The sequence below is a fragment of the Conger conger genome, chromosome 7 (genome assembly GCF_963514075.1).
Source record: "Conger conger chromosome 7, fConCon1.1, whole genome shotgun sequence".
Taxonomy (NCBI): Eukaryota; Metazoa; Chordata; class Actinopteri; order Anguilliformes; family Congridae; genus Conger; species Conger conger.
The window spans coordinates 8499778-8525929 of NC_083766.1; the positions used below are offsets into that span (position 1 = coordinate 8499778).

The 26152-nt window shown below is 43.6% G+C and overlaps 2 protein-coding genes and 1 long non-coding RNA gene across 3 annotated transcripts; 1 reads left to right on the forward strand and 2 right to left on the reverse strand.

The window, feature by feature from the left end:
* Nucleotides 1–1487: 1487 nt before the first annotated feature.
* On the reverse strand, nt 1488–10845 carry ccdc15 (coiled-coil domain containing 15). Its single transcript, XM_061247348.1, has 10 exons — nt 10374–10845; nt 9773–9922; nt 7763–7951; nt 6681–6797; nt 6082–6243; nt 5732–5851; nt 4845–4948; nt 3518–3712; nt 2417–2565; nt 1488–1703 (listed from the first exon to the last, which is right to left on the reverse strand). Exons 1-10 carry the CDS (start codon nt 10602–10604, stop codon nt 1585–1587), a joined length of 1536 nt encoding a protein of 511 aa, XP_061103332.1. The 5' UTR covers nt 10605–10845; the 3' UTR covers nt 1488–1584.
* Nucleotides 1682–5139, forward strand: LOC133132143 (uncharacterized). Its single transcript, XR_009709075.1, has 3 exons — nt 1682–1909; nt 2455–2584; nt 4801–5139. It is a non-coding gene; the product is annotated as an uncharacterized LOC133132143 (long non-coding RNA).
* Nucleotides 10846–11923: 1078 nt separating the features above from the next.
* hepacamb (hepatic and glial cell adhesion molecule b) lies at nt 11924–24896 on the reverse strand. Its single transcript, XM_061249525.1, has 7 exons — nt 24715–24896; nt 19979–20320; nt 18816–19097; nt 16746–16839; nt 15103–15170; nt 14611–14681; nt 11924–14038 (listed from the first exon to the last, which is right to left on the reverse strand). Exons 1-7 carry the CDS (start codon nt 24797–24799, stop codon nt 13724–13726), a joined length of 1257 nt encoding a protein of 418 aa, XP_061105509.1. The 5' UTR covers nt 24800–24896; the 3' UTR covers nt 11924–13723.
* Between the last annotated feature and the right edge of the window lie 1256 nt (nt 24897–26152).

Genomic DNA, 26152 nt, shown 5'->3' on the forward strand with positions numbered 1-26152 from the left:
CATCATTGGAAAGGTCGACACCAAAAAAATAAGTATGAATAAAGATAACAAAATCTGACTAACTTGTACCAACAGTACTCACCGTATTTGCACTTCTGTATTTAGGAATACATCTGTAATTATAGATACAGTATACAGACAGCGGGCACGGGGCCAGTGGAAAGGCAAGCACGTGACTTCCCCTTTTTTGCGTTTGGAAACTACAACGCCGGCGCCTCATGAGATGTCATACAATTTCCACAAGTGATGAATTTAGGCGAGGCAGTGAGAGAGGTTGGACAGAAGCAGTGAATGATCTGAGACCGCTGTTCTATAAAGTATGTGCTGGGTTCGTCCTTGGTGATTAGTCTTTTATCTTTATTTTTTGTATATATATAAATAAAATAAAAAACCAGAATCAAAGGCTGCTTTGAAAAACATAATCAAAACATGTCATTTTCTTTTGAATGGTCTTTATTAAGTGTAAAATAAATAAATAAAAGATAAAAATACAGAATAAATCTGGATAACCAAGTCACTTATGTGGCTAATTTGTTTGCCTTGTACCATTTAATTCAACAAGCAAAATAAAACACAGAAAAGCTTTGCATTTATTGTAAGTGGCATCATTATACTCCTGTTCAAATATTTATACAGCAAGCTCTATAATGCTTGGGACAAAGACACATTGGCTCTGTAGTCCACAATTTTAGATTTGTAATGCAACACTCAGTCACATAACCTCCCCCCCCCCCAGTTTTTCAGAGGGTATTTCACATGACAAGAAAGAAAAAGCCCCAAAACAGCCTTCAACACCTTTGTTGTGAAAGCCCGTAGAGTAATGTATTACAGAAGACTGGTAAGTGGTAGCATGTCTAACGTCTAAGATCTCACAGTTTTTCAGAGGGTATTTTAATACATTTAGAAATTACAGCATCTTTTATACACAGATTCTTTTGATTACCTTTGGAGTTGGTTATAGGTGTTTATCAACTTGAGGACCAGAGTTGTGCCAATGAAAGTTAAAGAAGCCATTATGAGGGTGAGAAATAAAAAAATAAAAAAACTCAAGAGACATAGGCCAAACCTTAGGCTTACCAAAGTCAAATCAAGAATTTTTTTGTTGTTGTCCCAAACATTATGGAGCTCAATGAAAAATTTGCTCCTTTTCAGTCGCCTAGTTCAGCATATTGTTTTGATGCATTAAAAGCATATTCCCATTTAAAACCAATGTAAAACCTCGCAGAATAAAGGTCAAATTAGTATACATCCAAGCTTGATAAACAGGACAGAATTTCTCTCAACTCACTATACTAACAAATAAGGATTCCACGCGTTTAGTTTCGCGTCATCCTTAACATCATTAAGGCAAATCAGCGCTGAAGGCACAGGTAGAGAGAACTCGGTTATTTAAAAATAAAGTAGTGGAAAGGCTTGTACACTTTTAAAACCAAAGAATAAAAACACAAAACTTGAGGGCCACAGTTGTGCATTTTTGTCCCCCCCCCCCCCTCCCCCCATTACATTCACTGTAACTTCAGCAGAATTAAGAACTGTAGCTGTGACTTTGGCTTGGGGATCCAAAAGGCAAAGGCAGGGGCGAGTTCACTTCCTGGGAGAGAGTGCGTGCACTGATGCAATCTTCCTGGCAGAGGCCCGGTGACTCCGGTATCCTTCCCTAAGCTCACAGCTGAACAGAACAGACTGCAGAGCGTGGGCATAAGCTGGCAGAGGGAAGAAAAAAAAACCAAAACAAAAAGCAGAAGGCATCAGTCACAAATCTAACCGCAGCATCTCAACTGAGCCGACATCAACAGGAAACCTTAGACGCGCTGACAGGTTAATACATGACAAGAAAGAAAAAAGCCCCAAAACAGCCTTCAACACCTTTGTTGCGAAAGCCCGGAGAGTAATGTATTACAGAAGACTGGTAAGTGGTAGCATGTCTAACATCTAAGGTCTCACAGCCCGCTGTGAATTACTTCTGCCGTTATGCTATTCCACAGGGTGCCGAGAACATCATTTAACAGTGATGTGCTGCAATCCCTGGTATTTTTCATGGGATTGCAGCAAATCAAAATTCAAAAAGTAACAGTGTGCAGAAAAGCTGAACAGATTATATGCGTTTCCAGGTAGAGTGAGAGCTTATGCAGTGCATTAGTTTAATATTGCTGAACTGTATAATATTGCCTATATTCGAAAAAAAACTATATCATTTCATATTGATCTGTCTGCGATGTGACCATGCGTCTTGCTATTCTGTGTTTAAAAATGCTTCGGCGAAATGGTCCCGCTTATTATCAGCACTTTATCAGTACAGTCGTCAGTGTTATTCTCAGAAACACGGAAGTGCAGTATCACCGAGAAGCCACAGAGGCTCATTTCAATAAGCGCAATGGCCTAACAGTCAACATTTAGACAGTGAACAGTAGACCACCTTTGGGGTTGTTGTAGAAGATGCAGTTGTTGGCGCAGGTGTCTGGGTGCGAGTCCCAGAAGCTGTCGCCACAGCAACAGAGGGGGGGAAGCTCCACCTTCTCCAGCACCATCCTCCGCTCCATCTGCACCCGCAGAGCCTCGATGAACCTGAGCCCAGGACAGTCCCGTGAGTCCCCACAACCGCCAAACACTGCCAGAGCGGCTTCTATTTACCGTACGGCTACGTACAGTCAACACCCGTGAACTGAGGGTTCGAACCTGGGTTTTACTGCGCAGCATGACGTAACCGGTCCTAGTTTCGACCGTACAGTACGCTCCTGTTCCTCACAAACCGGCAACCGAGGGCAGCTCAGCTTGCATCACATCAACACCTCTTAACCCGTTCAGTCCCAAGAGTGCCATATGGCACCCCAGCGCAACTAGCGCAAAGTGCCATATGGCCCCCTCAGCCTCATACCTTTTCCACCAATCAAAATGACTGCTACACTATTGTTTGGAGCCCCAATGAAAACCATATTAAATTTTCTCTTAATTTCTCAATTTTCTCAAACAAAGCCAAAACCCCCCTGGGATTTGGGTGGAGCCACTTAATATTGGGCTTGGGACTGAAAGGGTGAACTGGTTTATTGTATAAAATGCACCTGTACTTAATTTCATTGTTCATTGGCAATTCATTCCTGTTATTTGCATGCTCTGGATTTAGGGTGTAAAAGCCCCAAGCTGACCATGTCTTATTTACCAACCAGGAAATGTCCGTGCTCCTGTTACCAGGGGGCAATTTTCCAGCTTCCCCTTGAAGGAACACGGACTCCTTTTATTGAACTGCATTGCCGCTTATTGTAATTTAACGACAGAGCTGGACTGACACGTGCAAGATTAGAGCCGTAAACGTTTCTAATGAAAGTGCCATAAAGTAGAAAACAACGCCCGATTTCCAGTAAGGTACGAGGCTCCGTACTGCAGTATAACTGTAAGTGGGTCATGACACAACGCTGTGACGAACGTGCATAATGCAACGACATAAAAAAAAAACGTCTGGAGGAAATGAGTTTGTCACGGGGGCGTCTGCAGGAAATGGCGTTCAGCGTGTCGGGCGTACCTGGCGGCCTCTTTGTCCTTCCTCTCTCTCCGTTTCTCCTCGGCCTCCCGCGTCCTCTCCATGTCCGTCGTTCGCAGGTCCTGCACGCCTCGGTGTTCCCGCTCGGCCATCTCCATTCTTTCCTCCTCCAGATTCTTCAGCGTCTCTATCCTCCTCTCCTCCTCTGTCCTCTGCTGCTCTTTATCTGCCTTTATCCTGTCAAAACCAACCGCAGTAAAAAGCCTAAGCGTGAGCAAATCAATACATTCAAAACGTTTATTCATTCATTCAGGGGGGCTGGAGCCTATCCCAGCATACGTTGGGTGAAAGGCAGGAATACACCCTGGACAGGTCGCCAGTCCATCGCAGGGCGCACACACACCATTCACTCACACACTCATACCCACAGGCAATTTAGACTCTCCAATCAGCCTAAGCTGCATGTCTTTGGACTGTGGGAGGAAACCGGAGTACCCGGAGGAAACCCACGCAAACAAGGGGAGAACATGCAAACTCCACACAGAGAGGCCCCGGCCGACGGGGATTCGAACCCAGGACCTTGCTATGTGGCGGCAGTGTTACCCACTGCACCATCCGTGCCACCTCAAAACGTTTATATTTAACCAATTTTTTCACATTACCCTTTTCACTCTTTGAAATGCCTAAGATGCTAAACATTTTATATACATATCACATTACACTACTATAAGGAACAAACGGCTGAGTACAGAGAACCTTTCACTTTCACCCTTACATTCTGCAGCCAATTCCTGTCACACCTTCCCAATATTTCCTGCTCACCCTCACTTCCATCTTCTTTCACAAGGCTATGAGGCAACTCAACATCAATATGCAATTTAATCTCATTTCCTGACAGCGCTGCGGTCGCAACTGGGGTCAGACAATCTCTACACATCAGCCGGAGCTGCACAGCATAAGAACCAATAGCTGGACAAGTGCAGCTGCTATGGCAACTGCAGGTTCAATTGCGTGGTAGTGGACACGGTGTCCTTAGGCTACGTATGTGACCTGAATTTCACCGAGTATGCACACTGTATACCTGGATAGAAAACAGTTTCTTATATGACCAAAAAAATGGACAGAAAATTTGGGGTTGTGGCCCTTTTTTTTTGACTAAGCTTTGATTCTTGCCCTGTGGCTATGGGAAGTGGGATAGCTCTGAACTAGATGAATGTTAAAAGTTCAGTCAGGCAAAGCTGCTGAAGGTGGAGGGGTGTGGGAATGGCGTAGAGGTTTGAGAGTGAAACTATAAAGGACACGATGTGGTTTATACGTGTTTGCAGCTCAGAGGAGGAAGTGAGAACTACGTCAGCTGGCTGCACGTCACCTTGCAATCCTCTTCAGATGTTTCCTGTGACGGCAAAGCTCCTTCACCTGCTCTCGCTCAATGTCCATGAAGAGACGCCGATACATCAGGAACTGAGAATGTCGCTACGAAAGGGACCGGACGACAAAAGGACAACTTCTAACACCGAGACGCTTTACCCAGCATCAAAACTACTGAAAGACTGTGCCTCGATATAGAGTGGATATTTCATTTTTAGGTACATTGTCCAAAAAAACAGTCTGATGTGATGCATTATCCTAACATTCATAACTTACACTATTTTTCAATGCTTTGTTCCAGATTAAAAACAATGCATCTGTAATTACACTGTGTATTAAAGATATTACATGAGTTATTAGCGTGGTACCGGACAGAGAGGTATCTGTAAACACAGTGACATACAAATGAGGGCAGCTCAGAAGAGCCATTTGTGTTCAGTCGATTTTGCAGTAACCTGCCCCTAAACCTCATCACAGAACAGAACCTATTCATGTATAGAGGCATTTGTCCCTGTATGCGTGTTCATGTGTGTTTCTGTGTGTGTGAATGTATATACAGTACGTGTGCATGTGTGTGTGTGTGTGTGTGCGTGCGTGCGTGTGTGTGCGCATGTGTGTGTGTGTGCATGTGCGCGTGTGTGTGTGTGTGCATGTGCACATGTGTGTGTGTGTGTGCATGCGTGTGTGTGTGTGTGTGTGTGTGCATGTGCACATGTGTGTGTGTGTGTGTGTGTGCGTGCGTGCGTGCGTGTGTGTGCGTGCGTGTGTGCATGTGCGCATGTGTGTGTGTGTGTGTGTGTGCGCGTGTTTGTGCGTGCGTGTGGGTGTGTGTGTGTGTGTGCGTGCGTGTGTGCGTGCGTGTGTGTGAGTGTGAGTGTGTGCGTGTACCTGTCTCTTCAGCTCCTCCTGGTCCTCTCCAGGCCACAGTATCTGGGAGGCCCTGTAGTCAGTGCCGAACCCAGGACTGGGGCCTGTGGGGTATGGCTCTCTCAGCAGCCTGTCACACACCTGCAGTGGACATGAAGGGACACACACACACACACGCACACACGTGAGCATGGCCCTTAACCATGGGAGGATTGTCTCCTGCTTAGTCTAATCAACTGTAAGTAAAAGCGTCAGCTAAATGGCATGTCATGAAATGCAAAGATCAGATGAACTCAGACCGAAATCTACTGGACTGTAATTCCCCCGTTGCAAACAGCGCTGTAAGGGCCCAGTGTGCAGCTGTAACTGACCGGCACGCGGTGAAAGGCCACCGTCTTGCCCCGTCGGCCCTCTGAAGGGGCGGGGTCCCGTACGCCGAGCGGCCGGTCGTGCTGGCCAATCAGAGGGATCTCCTCGTCTTCCTCCGCCCCCGGGCGTCGCCCGCCCGCCCGCTGCAGGCGAGACGTCGGCTTCTGTAGCCGCGGGATGAGCGGACGGCGCGTTAGGCGGTAAAGTGCACAGAACGCTGCTGAACGCAGTCAGGATTCAACCAGCATTTGAATTCATGAATTTTTTTTTTGGATTTACATTTGAATTTGATCAGCCACGCTCTATGTTAGGCACAGTAGAGGTAAGGACACTGAGAAAGGGGGTTACACAGGGCAGCCTGTAGCCTGGTGGTACCTGACTGGGACACGGAAGATAGGCGGGTCGAACCCCAGTGTATGCACGACAGGAGCCGCACGGCTGTTGGGCCCTTGATCAAGGCCCTTAAACCTGCATTCCTCCAGGGCGGTTTTTGTCCCCTGCTTAAGTCTACACGGCCGTAAGTTGCATTGGACAAAAAGTGTCAACTAACTAAAGAATGATATTATACTATAAGTCACCAGGCAGGAGGTGGGCGACTCACGTCTCTGGTTGGAGACACCCTCCACAGCCCCCCCGGCAGGTCAGGGGCCTCCTCGCCCGGGGACACCGTCTGGCAGGAGGCCAGTCTGCGCCGCACCTGCTGGGTCACCTTGACAAGCTGAAGAAGAGAACCTTTTTTTAAACAAACAAAACCAGGGGGTTCCCTACGGACACATGAGTGCCTGGAAAAGAATCCCTGAGGATCCTCAGCAAAAAATATATATATTTCCCATCTGAGAACACTTTGATCATATTTCCATAATTCATAAAAGACACATTCAATACTTTCAGATAGAGTAAACCTAGTCCTTGGTAATATTGTAATCGTCATAATTATTATAAATGTTGACACAGCACTAGATACAGACCGAGTGTAGTGGTGTCAGGGGGCCTTGGGATTAAAACGGTTTGAAAGATTACAGTTCTGTTATCGACCCAGGCAGCCTGTCAGAAACCAAAATATTTGATTAAAAAAAACAAAAAACCAGCTCAGTTGACACAGTAAAAAAAAACGGTCTTATCTATCCACAGTTCGGAGCCCATGAGTCATAAGGCTTGGCAGACATGGTAGTCACTCAGCAGTATGACACAGGAGCACGGCTTGTGGTCCCATAGCTATAGTTTCCAGGTGGGGCAGAGCGAGCTTCATGTCACAATTAATCATCCGTAATTATCCAACACTATGAATACATAACATGGAAAAACACAACACGTTATGACAAAGTGTCCTGAACTAGGGTGTGTACTGAGTGAAGAAACAAAAAAAAAAAAAAAGGAAAAGACAAAGACAAAGAACAAACACAGGCACAGCAGTAATCTACAGGATGGCAAACACGGGTTTGTTTTATTGCCAATTTATGCACTGTCACCAAGAAGTTCCACCTCCAGGCTGTGGAATTGAGCTAATTAATGTGATTGCAGCTAGCCTTGTGGGTGCAAACAGTGCCTTTACCAAGGATTCAAACCTGCAACACTTTGCTAACCAGCCCAGTTCCTTCACGATTGACAAGTCCTTTAATTAAAAAACTGATTTAGATTAGCCTCAATATGCAACAGTCTGGCATCCACTCCCTTGCCCCTCACCTGGTGCGTGTGCGGCTTGCCAGCCTCATCTGCATCGCTGGTATCCAGCCCCTGGGCGGTAACCCAGCGTGAGCCGGGGCTACAGATAGCTAGCTCCCCCGGTGGACCGGAGGGGAACGCCTTCTTCCTGGGCGTGAGACACCGAGCGGTAGAACCGGACTGCTGCAGCACCCTGCCCTCCTGCTCCGCCTGCCCAAACAACAAACAAGTCTCTCACTGCCCGCCCCTCACCCCTCCACATTCCCAAAACCGCACATCACATCACTGACACATTCCACCAACAGCTGCTAATGAGTAATGAACACACACTCCACTAGTTGCAGCCTCATTTACATGCATGCGGTGCTGGAAAACACAAGACCAAATATTTTTTTGTTGATGCAACTCATCTTACTACAGAGACGTGGGCCGCACTTCCACTGCGTGGCGCACATTCAACCATCCCTAGCAAGTACACATTCACAGCAGTTTGTTACAGAGGGCATTGGTCCTCAAGGCATGAGGCAAGCGAGACACGCCAGGCCTCATTTATCAATATTTCCGTAAAACCCGATGGAAATTTATGTGTGATCGGAACCAAACTAACTAATTTTGGCCGGACTGATCAAACACGTTTTTTTTTTTTCGTATCCATGTTTGTGAATTGATAAATACCATTCAATCGTAAACAAAACACGTGTAAAAAGGACTTAGCATAAATTGATGCCCCTAAAATACCTTACAAGGACAACATAATTCAATTTCAGGTAATTTCGATGGTCAAGAATATACTACTTTTTTACGTCGCTTTAAAATGCTGTGTACGCTACCGATTTTTTTTTATCATTATATGACTGTGTGCCCTACAGCTACGATGTAACATCTTGTCTGCGAACATTAAAGTGTATATTAAAACATACTCAGGAATTAACAGTTGTTCACTGTTATTGTGTGTTCTCTATTCTGTTCAAAAATGGAAGAGGAAAAACTGATTGTCCTGGTGGAGAAACATAAAGAGCTATAGCTATGACCCACAGAATCGGCTGTATAAAGACAACATTGAAAAATTTGGAGCACCGTCACCTTCGTTGTTGGAGCTTCTGATAAGTAGAAAGATTTCAATGTTGAAAAGTAATTAGCCTACTTTTGTTTATATGGGCTAGATAAACTACGTATGCGCCATATAGGACTGGAATAAAATGCGGCTTCCTAGGTGCTCTATACACACCGGAGCCATGATAGATGCGGTGTAAATGAGCAGAGCAATGTCGGGGAAGGGGGAAGGCTAAAGCCTGGGTAGATGGAGGCAAAGTTTTAAAATTATAGGAATGACCCAGGAGGGCGACAGCGATATGTTTTCACAGTCCTGTGCCAGTCCCCAAGAAGGGCGGAAAGCACCTGAACATGTTCCGGAATCGGACAGGGACGGCGTGTGGATCTTATGAGTTCTGGCTCCAGTGTGTTACACAAACCCAGAAGGAGGCGTCTGGGCAGTCGGAACTGACTTGTCAGCCTCACGAAATGCAAATGTAATGTAAACCGCGTTGTTTACATTGAAACAATGCGGTTTACATGCAGAATATGTTTACAACCACGTGCTTGTTTTACGGTAAAATCCGTTTGTCTCACTTTTGATAAATGCGGCCGAATGAGTGTACCGCGACACAAGGTAAATAACTAGTTGGTCTGAATAAAATATATAAGACAACACGCTTCATGGTCCACAGTGCGAGAACTTGCATCTAGTACAGGCTCGAATAGTTAAAACTGGTTTGAACTGGGAGAGCCATCCCTGTTATTACTATCATAACTCAACTTCTAAACTGACATAAGTGCCATCTGATACAGTCTGTTGTCCAGTCCTATATATTTTATTAGAGCAATTAAGATAGTTTACTCGTGGCTTGAGACCTCTAATGAAAATCAGTTCACACGACTACACAGACACGCTGGCTGTGACCTTCGGACTGTTGACAGAGGGAAAAAATAATTGTGACTGTCACGGTTGCAGCAATACTGTGCTTTTCTCACCGTCTGACTGGACTTCTGCAGCTGTTGTCTCTTCCTCACGCAGGCCTGTTGCGCCACGCGCTTGCGTACCGACTCCTGAAACCTGCGCAAACTCTCCTCCTTCTCCCTGCACAGGGCATCCTCGTGTTCCTCCGTCAGAACTGCACGTAGCTGCCACACGCACAAATACATACATACATACATACACACACACACACACACACACACACACACACACACACACACATACATATACACACACACACACACACACACACACACACACACACACACACACACAAGGATCTACGTTAATCTAATTAGCAATCAACACTTACCGACAGCTAAGTTAATGTTGAGCTAATGTATTGTCCATTTCGACATTTTAAACACTTAGCTAGCAAGCAAATATAATAATAAAAATAGATATAAATTACACCAGCAAGTGCATGGTCAGGATTAGTTGGATGACAGCCTTTAGAATTGATAACCATCTAGCTAGCTGGCTAATTAAATTAGGTCCAACATTTTATCGTAGCCAATGCATCGTTACTGATGCAATTATGCTACCGGGCGCGAATAACCTTTAGTCAAATTTTAGTAAGGCTAGTACAGTACTCACAGTCGGATGCACCTGGCACTCGTGCCCGCTTTCCACCCAGGCACCTACCGGCATCACTACCTGGTTCCTCTCGGCCAAAACCCTATGGTCAACTATCAGTCTCAGATTTTTGGGTTTAAGCGGTTTCACCGGTCCAGACTTGCTTCCACGTGTAGTCTGTTGAGCCATTTCTTTGCTCGTGCACTTTGCATGATCCTTTCTTCGACTCATAGTTTTCTCATCCAGTTTCATTTACTAGCTAGCTTGCTATCTATCCAGCTGGCTAACTACAAAGCCATTATAAACCGTCTAACGTTAGCTAATTTAAACCTCTGTCATTGCTATCTTATACTAGTTTCGTCCTAGATGTGCCTCTGAACCACAACATTTGGCTTGCATGAATACAAATCGTTCTACATTAAAATAAAGTTGTCGTACTTGCTACGGTACCCAACCCTGTATTTTCCCAAACTGCCAATTCAAAAGTTTGTTGACAATGACGCTGCGTCTTCGCAACGGCTTTGGACACGCCTACTACCGTTATACTGTTTTCTAAATCGTTAAATAACATGCCAATCAAGAGGGACGTGAATTGACCACGCCCATGGTGCCCTTCGAAATGCGCTCCAAAAGGAAACTCTTTACACGATTATTAGTTCCGGAAAATGATGTGGAATTGTGTTCTCTTTGCTTAATTGAAGTTACAATTTATGTGAAACATTGCCTCATATTAATGCGTTGTATATATAATACAATATGTATTATATGTATAATGCATTAATACTAGAATATTACAATTCATATAAAGTAAACTTATTATACATGATTCTATATATAATATATATATATATTTTTTGCTGAAAGTGTTGAAGATTTTAACATAAATTACATAAATATTATCATTTATGCTATAGCATGGTCTATAGTTGGTGTAAATTAGGGTTGCGTGGCTATAATCAACTTATGCATTAATGTATGACCATTTAACTCCTCAACTCCATCACAAAGCTTGTATTAAGCAGAAATGCATCCTTTGAACAAAAGCCTGTTTGTCTAATATGTGTGAATCAGCAAGCACATTCTCTTTGCATGAGACAAGAGAACACTAGAGAATGCAATATAAGAAACAAAGGGACATTATTATGTAAAGCATCGTCAATGTTATGCCAGATAGGAATCTTAAGTCTTTTTAGTTTTTCCCCCATACAGTGCAAATATCTTATCCTTGGATATGGTTATGCACGTGGCTCTGGACAAGAGCATCAGCCAACAGGCCATGCCTATAATGTTATGTAATGTAAAAATATTGAATCACTGCTTTTATGTTTATCTTATCAATTTGATTATTTGAGCATGGGACGGCGAATAATAACAATAAAAACAATAATTATAATAATAACAATCATTTCTCCCTCCATGCTGGAATCTGTTTCTTCTTTTGATGTTGAGTTGATACTGTAGCTCTCCTTTCCAAATGTTTTGGAGTCAGTGAACCCGTTGTCCTTGAATAAATATCCTCACAGAGATGGTATCAATGCACAGGGTCCCAAAAATCCACAACAACCACAGCATTAAAGTCACCACCATGGTTTGCTTTTGTTTTATTGTGTTTTCTTTGAACATTTACATGGTTCATATTTGTTTTCTTTCTACATAACTCTTTACATCACAGTAATAGATGAGAACATTGCGACATTACATTAGTTGTATTAAAAAGGACAAAAAACAAAATTAAACCAAAAAGATGCCGAAAACCCCATAAGAAATATAGTGTATTTATGTACAAATCATATACAATATACATATTTTCCAGAACATAAAGGCTCATAACATAACATGGTTTGTTATATGACATACTGAAATGTCAAAAATGATGTGCAATGGATATTATTCTTCAAGAACTTATGATATGATATTGACTTGGGATTGTATTTTGTGTTTTTGCAGAAAACCCAACTGCAGAATATATAAACAATATGTCGGTTTGTCAGGATAATAAATATAAAATATCTAAGAAAAAAAAATTCCAGTAAATGTTTTTTGGGCATGCAGTATGCATATTTCAACGGGTTCAAACATTTCTGTGTACTGATACTTCATTTTACTCAGCAAATTGTTAGCCTGAAAAAGTGCATTAGCTAAAAATATCATATAATGTAACTAGGATGGTTTCAACAGAATATTTATCTTCTATTTGCGTATGAACTTACACAAATCAAAACAAGTATCTGAGTAGACCAAAATTTTACAAATACAGAAATTGTTGCAGAAACTGAGGGTGAAATGTATTTAACGAAGATAGAAAGTCCTATTACAAGATACAGCAAAGGAAAAAATAATCTTCCTTAGGTTTCAACAAAACCATATGTGGGCCAATCAGAAGAGAGCACTTAAAAAAAAAAAAACAATTAGCCCCTCCCACTCAGCCAAACAGTAGGGTTTAAACAATAACATGTAGAATATAGACATACTGTAGACCACAACACACCTGCTGCAGAATCAATATCAAAGACTGAATGTACTGTTCCTAAAGCAAACCTATCAAACAGCCAAAAAACATGCACGTACATACATTTCACATTGACAGCAGAACATTTTTCTTTCACAAACATTTATTTCTGTGTAATGGAATAACATTCCATGATTTGTAGTGGAGTCAGATACCCTGGGATGCTTTAAAATATATGTTGACATGGGTTACAGCCAAATTGCGACGACAACAGCTGTTTCACGCTTACCCAGCTAGCAGGAACATTTCAGGATCAACGAAGGACATTCCAGTTACATTCCCATTTGGTGAGATATCATTTCTCAAGTCTTAAAATTATTTATTTTATTGTAAAAACAAATCGAAACAAACCAAAAAAAAAATCCAGAAATGTGGTAAAATACCCTGATAAGTGTTATTTAGTTATTTCAATAACATTTTGGAGGGTACTTGTATATATTGTCTCAATAATGTTTTTATAATGTTCTTAATTGAGATACAGTAATGAAGTACCAGATATCTTTTTTTGTTTGAATAAACATTCTGAATAAAATGAATATGTATCACAATAAAACATAAAAAAGGCCCTTTAATTGGAATAACAGAAGTGAATAACATTCTAACAGTTCCTGCAACTGTTTTTTGCGACCTACAAATAATATTGATGGAATATCTAGGAAGCCAGATAAATGTATCATCATAACATTTACATTGATATGCTAATTATTATTCTAGGCATGTTCTCGGAACCATAAATTGGGTACACGCTCGCTTGTGAACAGTCAAAACAGAAAAGCTGGGGTATAGGTTTCTGCATTGCCGCTAGAGGGCCAATGGGGAGAGGGGTTGGAGGAAGGGGAAGGGGGGGGACACCAGAGGAGTGTTAGGTCTGGGTCTGCGAAGCGCTTTCTAAGGAGGGGGTCGGTTCATCCGTCTGATGGACCGTGGGCCCACCCGCCTGCAGGCGGGGCATGCGGCCCGCACTGCGGGGGTGGGGTGGGGAGGTAGCGGCATGGCCGTGGGGCTTGCGATGGAGGGACGGCGGGGAGCTGGCCGGGGTTCGGGGGTACCTGCGGGATGACCGGGCCGGGGGGTCCGGGGAATGTGAGGGCAGAGAGCTGGCATAGCTCGGGGGGCTGCTCGGCTCGGAGGGGCTGCGCGAGTTGCAAGGCGACCCATTCTCCCTCTCAGGGGAATCCTGCAACAGCACAACAAGTATGTGTGGCCTGTAGCGTAGTGGTGAAGGTAAATGACTGGGACCCGCAAGGTCGCTGGTTCAATCCCCGGCGTAGCCACAATAAGATCCGCACAGCCGTTGGGCCCTTGAGCAAGGCCCTTAACCCTGCATTGCTCCAGGGGAGGATTGTCTCCTGCTTAGTCTAATCAACAGTACGTCGCTCTGCCAAATGCCATTAATGTAATTAAACGTAAAGTTCTGCTCAATGCTCGTGTTTTCAGTGCCGCATAGTGAATAAAATGACAACTTTTCTTTTGGAGCATAGGTAAATTTGTATATTGTTATGCTTTATTTCCTAATATTACGCCACTTTGAGACCATTTGAGATTCATTCTCTTTCATGGCAACCCTCACTCCCCAAACCTCGCAACCGCGCGTTTGGCCCCGGTCACACACTTCACGGCTCACACTACACAAAACACATGGTTTCAGATTCTCTACGGCAATACATAGCAATAACATCACTCTCTTTCTTGCTCTATAATGTTTCGGTTTTCACAGAGAACTAAATAAGAAGTAAATATAAACCTCACCTGTTCCTTGAGGACATACAAGGCCACTGGGTTCCTGCGCTCGTGATCGGTCATTTTTGGCACTACATCAACTGTGTGAAGCAGGACCAAGACAGAGTCGGCTACAGCATAATATATGCCCATACACAAAACCCACCAATGGAATGAAATGTTAAATACAAAATGCGTGGAGTATATTGAAAAATGTGTAGCCTATATTTATATGCATCTTTTGGACACTATTTTTCAAATATAATGAATATATTCTGCATATATTCACATTTTGTGTTTTTGTAATACGTATTAAGTAATACATAATACCTTTTTATTTTATTATATATATTACCTTCTGGGAATTCTTACTATTTCTTAGGATAAAAAAAAACAATAAAATGCAAGATATTCAGGGGCAACAAATCTTAATCTGACCGCTAGTAACTGCTCCAAGAACTTTGAACTTTGAACTTTGAGCTTTGAGCAGGATGAATAGGTCCATTGGTGTTTACCACTCACCCTCATGCTTGGCTTCATTGTGGCACGCACTCTCTGGGGAGTTCTGTTTGTCTCTCTGCCGTTTTTTCCTTGAACATAACATTTCTAATCAGTACAATTCTAATCAGTGTCATTCAAACAAGAATCTGTGTCGATATATTCATTAGTATTTCTCGCAGTGTGATTTTAGTTTATCTCGGATTGCTCTCGACAACACTTTACTTTAAAATTTTCGAATTGAATTCCATTTCAGTCTCTTCACCTATGTTATGATATGATAATGCTTTATTAAATGATTGCACAGAAAAACGACAAATCAAAGACAAATACACCCCCACGCAATATACAGATAATACATACATCCACAAAAATGCCCCTGAGTAAACCCCTCACCATCCAATTAAAATCATTTTGTTGGACCTTGCATTCAGTTTGGCATTTCAATGTTTTCTGGCATGAGTGAGATCTTAAATCTTATATGGCTGTACAGTGGGACTCTATACTCCCTCCCGATGGCATAAGTTGAAACTCTGAATGTGGGAGGTATCACCAGTGGTATTACATGTCAATTACATCATTCTCTTACTGTACTCCCTTTGAAGTAATATGTCCAAGTGGGTCCTCCACAATCTTGATTTTCTGATATGGCTGCTAGAGTTTATAGTAACACACACATTCTCTTCTCTGTTGTTATGGTGGGTATTTCCTGTTTCTTTCTGTGTCTCTGTGACTATATCTCAGTAGAAAAACACTATACAAATAAAACAGAATTTAGCTGAAAAGTATTACATTCCTGGGTATATGTGCTTATATGATAATAATTTACATATTTTGGAATATACATTGGATAGCTATATTATACAAATGTTGAAAATGTTTTTAAAAATTTGAGAATTATTGGGGGCCGAGCAGCAAAGTTGCGTAGGCACAGTGTGTTTCTACCTTTTCTCATTCATCATCATCATCATCATCATCATCATCATCATCTTTTTCTTCTGGCTAGGGTGTCTATGGCTGCCTCAAGAACCATAAAGTAAAAAGTTGTGAAATTTAGCATACTGATTGGGGACTGTCCCTTGATTCTTTTCACCAAGGTTAATGACTCTATCTTAAGCACTCAAGCGCCACCAACGGGTCAAAGTTAGAGGTACGTTTTCAATAACAAGTTACAACATTACAGCCAAATCACAGGCAAACGACCAAAACAGGATGTGAGCTCGTATCTCAGTTACACCCAATCTTTGGACAATTGAACTTGCTATCAGTGCTCACAGCCACACTATCTGGTCAAGTTGTCATGCCCTGCCCTGCTGGACTGCTTGGCCTGCACAACCCTGCTTGCAGGTTTAATATTGATAGGCATTTCCGTGTATTCTTTTTCAGTGAACAAATTACTCTGTATGTGGCAATGGTTGTGTAAGGGGGAACGTACCTAGTGAGGGTACATTAACCCTGCCCTGGAGGCACAATGCTCTGTCAATCATTAAGTTGTGTAGCTTTTGAAATTGATCAGTAACCGACACAACATGAGAGTTACAATGGTTCTGGGGTTTGTGGGGGCTTGGTCTGAGCTGGGAGCAAGCTCTGTCCCTAGTGTGTGTGTCCCAGAATGAAAAGGAGCTGTCAGAGAGAGATGGAGTGAAAGCAGAAAAGGTCAGTCTTACTTTTTGGAGGGCTTCCAGCAGGCACAGACTGTCACCAGGGTGATAAGAAGGAAGATGCCCCCGGTGGTGAGGATGATGTAAAGCGAACTCCGCCCTGCAGAAAGTCGGGGGGGTTAAATCTACAAAATCAACACTGCCACACACTGAAACACACTAGACAGAGTATGCGTCTATGAGGAATCAAAAATACAGGGGAAAGTTTTGGGCAGATTGGGCTTTGGATGTTGAAGATGAATGAAAGCACAAACAACACAAGCATGACATCAACAGAGGACATTCCTGTAACACTGAAAAGCGGGTCACGGAATCAACCTGGACCTCTGCATGGCCAAGCTGACACAAACAACTCAGTAGGAAAGAAGAACAAAAAAAAGAGCCCAGAAAAGAAAGGGAATATTATTGGTAAATGAACCAAATCTTTAGCACCAGCTGCCAAGTCTGTGAAGGCCGGGGTTGAATGGGGGCACGTTGGGGCTCTGTGTATATGGGGGGGGGGGGGGGGGGGTTAGGAAGCAAAGCACTCTGCCTGGCCCTTGATCGAAAGATTTTCAGAAACATTCCTGTCTTTGCAAGGAGTGTCTCCATTCTACCTCCCTCCATTGTCCCTAATTGCTGCTATATGAGGGCATACTTAAAGCTCAAAGACATTTGTTTTTCTTTGCGTTAATGTGGACCAGCTGCCAAGTGTGCTGGGAGTCCCACTAAACAAAGTACACAAATGTTATGGGTAGAGTTTAAGACTAGGATTATGGAGCAGAGAGTATCACAATTAGCATAATATGTCACTTTTATTTAAACTCCATGTAGTAAAGTAACAGAATAATATGACCATTATTATAATATAACATATTTATTACAAATCTATTTTTCCCTTTATGCATTTACTACTAGTACTACTACTACCCTCTATAAAGTGATCACATTTTGATCCAAGTGTACTACTGCTGCTACTTCTACCACTACTACAACTACTGCTACTACAACTAATAATAATAATAATAATGACAGTTCAATAATCATTTATCACTGTTACCATAATCATCAACAATTGTGCATGAGAATTGCTAAGTGGAACATATCCCTGTGGTCTGACAGCACATGAAAGCCCCTCTCTGTTTCTCTGTGGGCTTAGGGAGGGACAATGCAGCCTTTGTCTTTATTATGGAAGCACTGGAGTGTGTTTTAGCAGAGGAGCAGGAGGAAGGCATCGGTGGATCTCTCTCGCCCTCTCTCTCTCTCTTTTTCTCTCTTTCTGTTTTTCTCAGCTAATCACACGCAAGGGGTATGAGGGACGGGTTGTCCTGCAAGAACAAGGTCTTTCTTCGCGTGTACAAAGCATGGAGTGTTTTTAGTATCAGTCTCACTTTGCTATTCTGCAGTTCAGATTGTCCTCCCAGGGCTTGGCTAGCCTCTGATGAATCTCAGGTTTGGCAGAGGCCCCAGCTCTGCACCTCCGACGTTTCAGTGCTATGGCTGCAACGGCCAGGTCAGAGGGCTCAGGTAACCAGTAAAGCAATTGGTTGTTCCTACTTATTCATTTAAAACAATACCTGTGTGCTGCACATTACAGCACTTCAACAAGCTCAGGGCATCAGGAGCTATAGGGATAGTCCCTACTGGGATAGTCCCTGCTCCATACTAGTCCCTGAAAAAGACTAATGATTTGTGTCTTCTGTGGATTGCAGAGGAGGCGAGTTTAAACACTTTCATACATCCCTCAAATATGCAGTACCTCAATATAACCAGTAGGTAATTGACTTGCGTTAAGTGTAAACTTTGCATAGAAAAACAGTAGCCCCGCGGTAGCCACAGCTATGGGCACTTGGGCAAGGTCCTTAACCCCACATTGTGTCAGTGGGGACTGCTTAGTCCAATCAACCGTCAAAAAGTCAAAAAATGCACAACGCAATGCAAAATGTACAAACGTAGAGTTTGCCCTCAACAAACAGAAAGCGGGGTCAACAAGAACAGAATAGAAAAAAATAAGCCACGCTGCGTGATGTAAGCGGGGTGCTATTATACCACCACGCTGTGAAGAACCAAAACAGGGGCGAGAGAGACAGCACCTACTGTAGACGGTGAGCTTGACGGGGGGACTCCTCACGCTGCTGATGGGGTTCTCCACCGCGCAGCTGTAGATATCGTCGTCGGCCATCAGCACCCGGGCGATGGTGAGGATCTTGTGGTCGGGCGACAGCTGGTGGCGCGTGTCGTTGACCAGGGGCTTCCCGCCCTTCAGCCAGCTGTAGACGGCCTTGGTCCCGTTGTCATGGGAACAGTTGAGGGTGAACTGCTCGCTCAGCTCCAGCACTGTGGAGGCCGCCATGTGGACGTAGGGTCGAGACAACGGCTCTGTCGGGAAACACAGCGGGCGCCCGTGAGGGAACGTCAGTTTGTGGCAATATGGCAAGTGCAATATGGCAATATGGCACGGGCATGGCATGTGCCTGAAAAACAAGTGATTGAATAATACATTCACAAATTAGAGCAAATAATTTTCATCCAGAAAGAAGATACGTGTCTTTGCTGTGACTGTAGACCATCGATCCAGTTCCAGGACATTCCTGAAGATTACAGTTCAGTCGAAAGCAGCGGGAGTGAGACTGATCCAACGTGCCCCGGCATCTACTCAACCCCAAACATTTTAATCCAAAGACTCTCAGACCACCCTGTGTCTGAAGGACACGACCTGATGAACCGATTGACCATCCACATCTTTTTGCTGAGGACCAAATCATTTTTAAGCTAAGCAAATAATTTTCACATTAATGATATTCATTCATTCATTCATTCATTATCCTAACCCACTTATCCTGAACAGGGTCGCAGGGGGGCTGGAGCCTATCCCAGCATACATTGGGTGAAAGGGAGGAATACACCCTGGACAGGTCGCCAGTCCATCACAGGGCACACACACCATTCACTCACACACTCATATCTACGGGCAATTTAGACTCTCCAATCAGCCTAACCTGCATGTCTTTGGACTGTGGGAGGAAACCGGAGTACCCGGAGGAAACCCACGCAGACACGGGGAGAACATGCAAACTCCACACAGAGAGGCCCCGGCCGACGGGGATTCGAACCCAGGACCTCCTTGCTGTGAGGCAATTAATGATATCGATGTAATAAAAAAAAAATGAGCAGATAACAATAGCTTTCGGCACATCAGAGGAGCACAAATCCTGCCCACACTATCTCCGCCCTGTGACGCGGCCGCGGCGGTGCCGTACCGTCCACCGTCAGGTTGACGTTGCCCTCGCCGGTGAAGGTGTCGTCGGTGATGGAGATCTCCACCTCGTAGGCGCCCTCGTCGGAGAGCTTGAGGTTGTGCAGGAGCAGGGTGCCGTTGTCGTAGATCAGGATGCGGTCGCGGTACTCCGGCCGCAGGTTCCCGATGATCTCCGAGCCGATGGACTGCACCACCGTCACGGGCTTGTCCCTCTTCAGCTGCCACTTGATGACCGGCTGGTCGGTGCTGGTGCTGGAGTAGCGCACGGAGAGCAGGGCCTCCCCGCCCAGAGTGCCCCGGATCAGGGCCCCTGGGCTGGTGATGTTCACGCCCCGGACCCCGTCTGCAGGGAGCAGGCAAGCCCACAGCTGACCGCGTGATAGGGCAGCCAGGCTGCTACATCCTGTCATTCACTGGCTTCCGACCAATGAAAAAGACTCAGCTCTGCACAGTGCTAGGATATACAGTATTATCTATCAATATAATGGAGACTGTCATTTTTACCCTTTTAGTGGTTCCATCTATGAACCTCAGCTGCAAAGAAAATATTAGGATGAGTTGTGAAGTGTGATGAAAAATTTCAGACACTTGATTTTTTCACTGGATCCCAGATTCTTGCAGTAAAACACTTTTTATGCATCCATTAGGGATAGCCAAGCAAATTCTGTACAGTGACAAAGACTTCTCTCTTCAGTATAATGTGCCATTCAAGATCTCAACTGCTTTTCTCTGAATAAAGGTAAACTGATCTAAACCACCTCCAATGTGTAGAACCCTCCTGAATTATACACAGAAATGTTCTACTCGAATGCCAACCAGTAAGTGGATTTAAACCCTGTTAACACCAAGCTGGGAGTTGGTCTGAAATGGTCATCCATCTTAATAATGTCGAGCTGGTGGCTGGTCTGAACTGGTCAACCAGCTACCAGCCGTTTCAAAACCTAGCTTGAGCTGTTTTTTTCAGCAGGGAACCATACGCAGGTCTGACAATTACATAGGCAGACTGAGATAGCCAGGATCGGAATGTCCATAACAAAGGGATAGATAAGAGACAGAACACTTTAACATGACTCTCAACATTGTACTAAACAGTTTAGTCTAACACTGTACTCAATTGCACATTACGTCATCAGTATTTAGCATACTCTTATCTAAAGTGACACAATAGTGACATAATACAGTTTCATTATCTTGTATTAATGTAATGATTATCACATTATAATGTAATCTTAATGTTGTTGTTTTTTTTTAGACCTGGCAGCAATAAATTTCCATAAGGTATGAAGATATGTGAGTGTTATTTTTAACCATTTGACAAGGGTAACTTCAGCACATAGAAATACACAAAGCACATCACATTGTTTTACTTTTGTGCGGAACTATATGTCAAAAGCTATAAAGTTTTATTAACCTGCTCTGGGAGACATCTTTTTCAGATGAAAGCTAACCTGAGGTCATGGCTCACGCTGACAGTATCATAAAGTGTAAGGGGGTCTGGATCTTGTGTTCTCAGTCTTGCATTTGAGTCATTTCCCACTTTGACTATTTACGGTACTGTGCATGTCTTAGGCGCCCTAGATTTTTTTTTAGGTACATTTTGTCTTTTATTCTTTTGGTCTTGTTTTTTCTCTCTGTATTATTGTGTTGTGAGTAGAAAAGTAGAAAAAGCAAATCTGAGAATCCCAAAAATTTATTTTTCAAAAATGTTTGTATTTCAATAAAGTAACAAATAAGTAACAAGATTGATCATAGCTGTCTGGGATTACCCGGAAAGCCAGAAGTAAACAAGACAGCCAAAGTCTGAAGAAGAACTGTGGCCTGTTCTCCAATATGCTTGGAACAACCAACCAGCCGATTTTATTATAAACTGCAGGACAGTGTACCTAACAATATTAATGCAACATAGCAAATATAGATTTTATTTAGTTTTTAGCAATTTACTGCTTTTTATTGTACATTTAGATGTTTATAAACTTTTCATTTCATTATTTTTGAAAGCATTTTTGGTTTATGGATTTCTGCACAGTACTGTCCATCCATCCCTCTTCACGTCAGCCAATGCATGGTAACTATGACTAACTGTATCAGCATTTCCTGCGGTTCTATTCTATGTCCTCCACTGGCCATCAGTTTGAATGGAGGGAAGAGTACTGCCCGCTGCGTCCGTCCTAGTGCGCTGTCCAATGTGAACCAGCCCTTCCTGGAGAATCACCCACAATGGCAGCATTATAATCAGCCACAAGAGGGACAAACACTGCCGAATATTGTACATCCTGCTAGACCGGTCCCAAGGTACACCCTTCTTAGAACGGTCAACCACGTCCAGTGTATTGGGGGGCGAGAGACAGGGGCGGACAGGGGCGAAAGGAAACCCCTGACAGTCTAGATTGCCGCCCGTCACCCTGGAGCGGCGGTTCAAGCCCGATTGGCTGACGAGGCCCCCGCCCACCCTTGCCCTGGGGGCCCGCGGTCTCCGGGGAGAGCCTTGCGGTGGCATTGCCCTGTCGCCATGGCGACGGTTCCCCAGGCAGGAGGGAGGCTTTGCCAGCGCGCTCGACACAAAGGCCGGGATTGTTGGGGCCGATTTCCTACCCTGGCAGCCGGTGAAAAAGGGCGCTCAGAGAGGCGCTGCCTCCTTTGTCACCGCGGAGAGCCGGAGAGACACACAGTCCCACAGTCATTCTGCCGAAGGCCCCTGAGACACAACAGCACAGCTGCCCATAGGGCCAGGGACACCACTGTCATGGCCGACGCCTAGGGAGAGCTCATCTCCTGCGCCTCTCTTCCAAGCTCAGAAGGCATATCCCAACACCCCGAATCCCCAAACCGGGTTTCCACTTCCTGCTACCCACCTTGTCTCCCCTCTAGCCCTGTCAGAGTAGTATGACATCATGGGTCTTGCTAGCATCAATGGAGGATTCTGGGCAGCCCCCGGTACACAGGAAGTTAGTCTGAATGTGGAAGTTCCTGTTTGGTCTTCCTGGGGGCACGTTACCCCCCGAGCTTCCAAACAGGCCTTGCCATACAAAAGGCCTGGTGTTCACTTCAGCCGTGCACGTGTTCAATGCATTCATATAGGCAACCGGCCAGCTGACATAATCCATTCAGTCCACTGAATGAGTGCTAAACTCAAACCCTTATGGGACTGGACTGAACCACCCTTTTAAAAATGCCTTATGTTAAATAGATTGTGTATTCTAGAATACAAAATATTATAAATCTGATAAATATTATAAATCTTGTGTGGGATTATATTATTATTCTGACATATATAACTGTCATCACTGCACACTACTCAGTACCAAGGGAGACCCACATCACTGCCAAAGCCACCATCTTGTATTCCTGAGAAAACGTTCTCAAAGAAGTACCTGCCACTATTGTCACTGTCTCTGGCCTGGAACAGTTCCCATTTTTCTACGGCAAAGTGATTAAATAAAAAAATAAAAAAATAAATAAATTAATACAACAAAAAACCCATGGAAATTATTAAATCCAGAAAGGTTTTGTCCCTGTAAGGTATCTTGAAATAACCAATTTAAAACATCCACCATGATTACCACACTCAAAAACTGAAGACCCTGAGTAGTTTGATGTTCAAACTGAATGATGTTTATGAGACAAATGAATCCAAGAAATATCTCACTAAAATGAACCATAAATAGTCTACAATAAAGCAAAATAGTCCAAAATAAACCAGAAATAGTCTGTCTTATTTTCTCAGAGCCCATACAGTCGTCCATACTGAACTTGACCCCTATTCCACTTTGATTGGCTGCTAAATGACAGTGCTAAACAATAGATGTATTATTTCACATTAAAAAGAGTTGGCATGATATTATCAGCTCATCTATAGGAAATCAGTTCCACATATTATCTTTTGGAACTGTTCACATGACAAATGTCAGACGTTTGTTCTCTGTTTTCAAAGTTTTAAACATACTTTCATGTCTCCAAGCAGTCTCATAACTTATATGCACATCCGCCTGGCAGATTCAGCTTCAAATTGCTCATATCTTACAGTAACCATTATTATAGCTGGATTTGAACAGTTCAGGTTAAATATTCCACACCAGAATCTAATTCATTAATTAATCATTGCAAATACTTGGTCAAAAGTTACATTCTATGACTACTTGTGAGCTTATGATTTTTAAAATGCACATTATATAAACAATTTGCCACTTCCACATAATATTCTTGCTTTGAAAATGCATTTGCGCATTAAGCTAATTGTAGACAATCTATTTTTGGATATTCCAACCAATTAGCTTTTTTTAAATTTAAACTTCATACGCGTATTTTATGCATGTCTACAGCCTGGTTAAATCTGTATGTTACTCAATGGCTTCTTCCTTTCTTACATCCACTTGTTTGGCTTAATACTGTTTGCTCAGCTCTTTCGCTCATATAACAAAAAAACCAGAGACTTTAATCTACATAACATAATTAAGAGGCACAGAGTGATGTTCTGAGGATGTGAAAATGCTCAAAACAAACTCTGTACAAAAACAAATCCATGCTATAATGCTTTCCAATGATCTCAAGTTGAATTGAAAACTCAGCAACAAAAAGTCAGGAACACACACACATACACACACATGCAATCACACACATACCCACACACACACTCACTCCCTCCCACCCTGCACTGCACTGCATATGCGCTTTACTTTACTAGAAAAGTTACAAAAGTTTTTCCGTCAAAATAAAAGTCTCTAAAAGTAGTTTTCTTACCTGATAGGGAGGACAAGAAGAGGCACAATTTGAGCAAAAGTGCAGCAACAGACGCTTTTGAAGAAGCCTCTCTCTCTGCCTTCATCTTGGGTCTAGCGCTGGGTTTCTCTCCCAGACAATTAGCATGATTTGCCCACTCAGGGCACGTCCCTGGAAACGTACAGCACAGCGCAGTGCAGCTCCTGAAACCAGGGGACTGCCAACACTGGCTCTTTCACCCAGAACCCCACAGCAAGAGAGCAGTGTGTGTGTGTGTGTGCCCCTGTGTGTGTACGGGTATGTGTGACTGTGTGTGTCTCTTTGTGTGCCTCTGTGTGCCTGCGTTTGTGTGCAGACGTGTGCCACTGCGTGCATCTCAGTATGCCTGTGTGCATTTCTGGGTGTGTTTGATTTAGTGTACCCTTCTGTGTCAAATTTGAGGTGCTCTGTCATGCATGTCTAATGAAGATGCTATGGGTTCACACTGTAAAATGTAAATTATGCCTTAAAATGTTTTTATTATCACAGAGGAGTGGTTTTGAACAGGTTGTCATCTGTGATTGTGCACAGAGAAGGAAATTTGAATGAATTTTCAGTCTCAAAAATCACCTGTCAATTTGGATCCACCCCTGAAAAATAACTCCGCCCACGCCTGAGGCCCTTCAGCTGTTTTCCTGGAGAGGGAGAGGGTTGGTGGTTTTCGGAGTGGCTAAAGACCCAAAATATATGAAATCGATAATCACATACATGCTCCCAAGCGAAGAATACAACGAAATTCAGCCTGCAATTGCCATGAATCACTCCAAACCAAGCATGCCCATAAACTCACTCTTTCCCAATAGAAAGAAACACTACTTGACAATAAATCAGACCAGCACAACAAAAGAGCAATAAATTAGAACAGGACTCTGAGTTCATTTGGGGGGGGGGGTGGGGGTTCTGGAAGGGAGGGGGCAGCAGTGGGGACAGGTTGGAGAAATTAGGGAAACTCCGAGCTCATTTCTATAATGAGTGCTCTGCCTTTCATTGGCTGGTTAAAGGTTTTCATACGGGCCCATAGCGTTTAGACGAACAGAATGGGCAGTGCTCATGGAGGCTCTCGAGATTCTGTGAACGACGGGTCCATTCTGGACCCTCAGACATCGTAGCACTGCACTTCACTTGTTTTTACTCTGTGCAGCCCTCCAGCTCCTTCAGCCGGGGGCGGGCTAAGAGGGGCTCCCCTTCCCCCGCTCCCCAAGTAAAAAAAAAAAACAAGACAAAAAAGAAAAACTTCAAGTGTGCACAGAGAAGATGAGAAAAGCCATGGGAACTGTTACTGAGGAAATTTATGCCCCAGCTGAGACAAAAGTGAGACATTCTCCATTAGCTCTGACATTTTGACTCAGGATTAATGGTTGGACACAAAGTTCACTGTGTGTATGTGTGTGTGTGTGTGTTCGTGTGTATGCGTGTGTGT

Coding starts and splice junctions, on each gene's coding strand:
- ccdc15 (XM_061247348.1), bottom strand. CDS start 10,604: ATGAAACTGGATGAGAAAACTATGAGTCGAAGAAAGGATCATGCAAAG. Junction 7,952..9,772: donor TGCAGAAGTCCAGTCAGACG/GTGAGAAAAGCA, acceptor TTGTTTGGGCAG/GCGGAGCAGGAGGGCAGGGT. Junction 6,244..6,680: donor GGGTGTCTCCAACCAGAGAC/GTGAGTCGCCCA, acceptor CCGCGGCTACAG/AAGCCGACGTCTCGCCTGCA.
- hepacamb (XM_061249525.1), bottom strand. CDS start 24,799: ATGAAGGCAGAGAGAGAGGCTTCTTCAAAAGCGTCTGTTGCTGCACTT. Junction 14,682..15,102: donor CAATGAAGCCAAGCATGAGG/GTGAGTGGTAAA, acceptor TGCTTCACACAG/TTGATGTAGTGCCAAAAATG. Junction 14,039..14,610: donor TGTATGTCCTCAAGGAACAG/GTGAGGTTTATA, acceptor GTGCTGTTGCAG/GATTCCCCTGAGAGGGAGAA.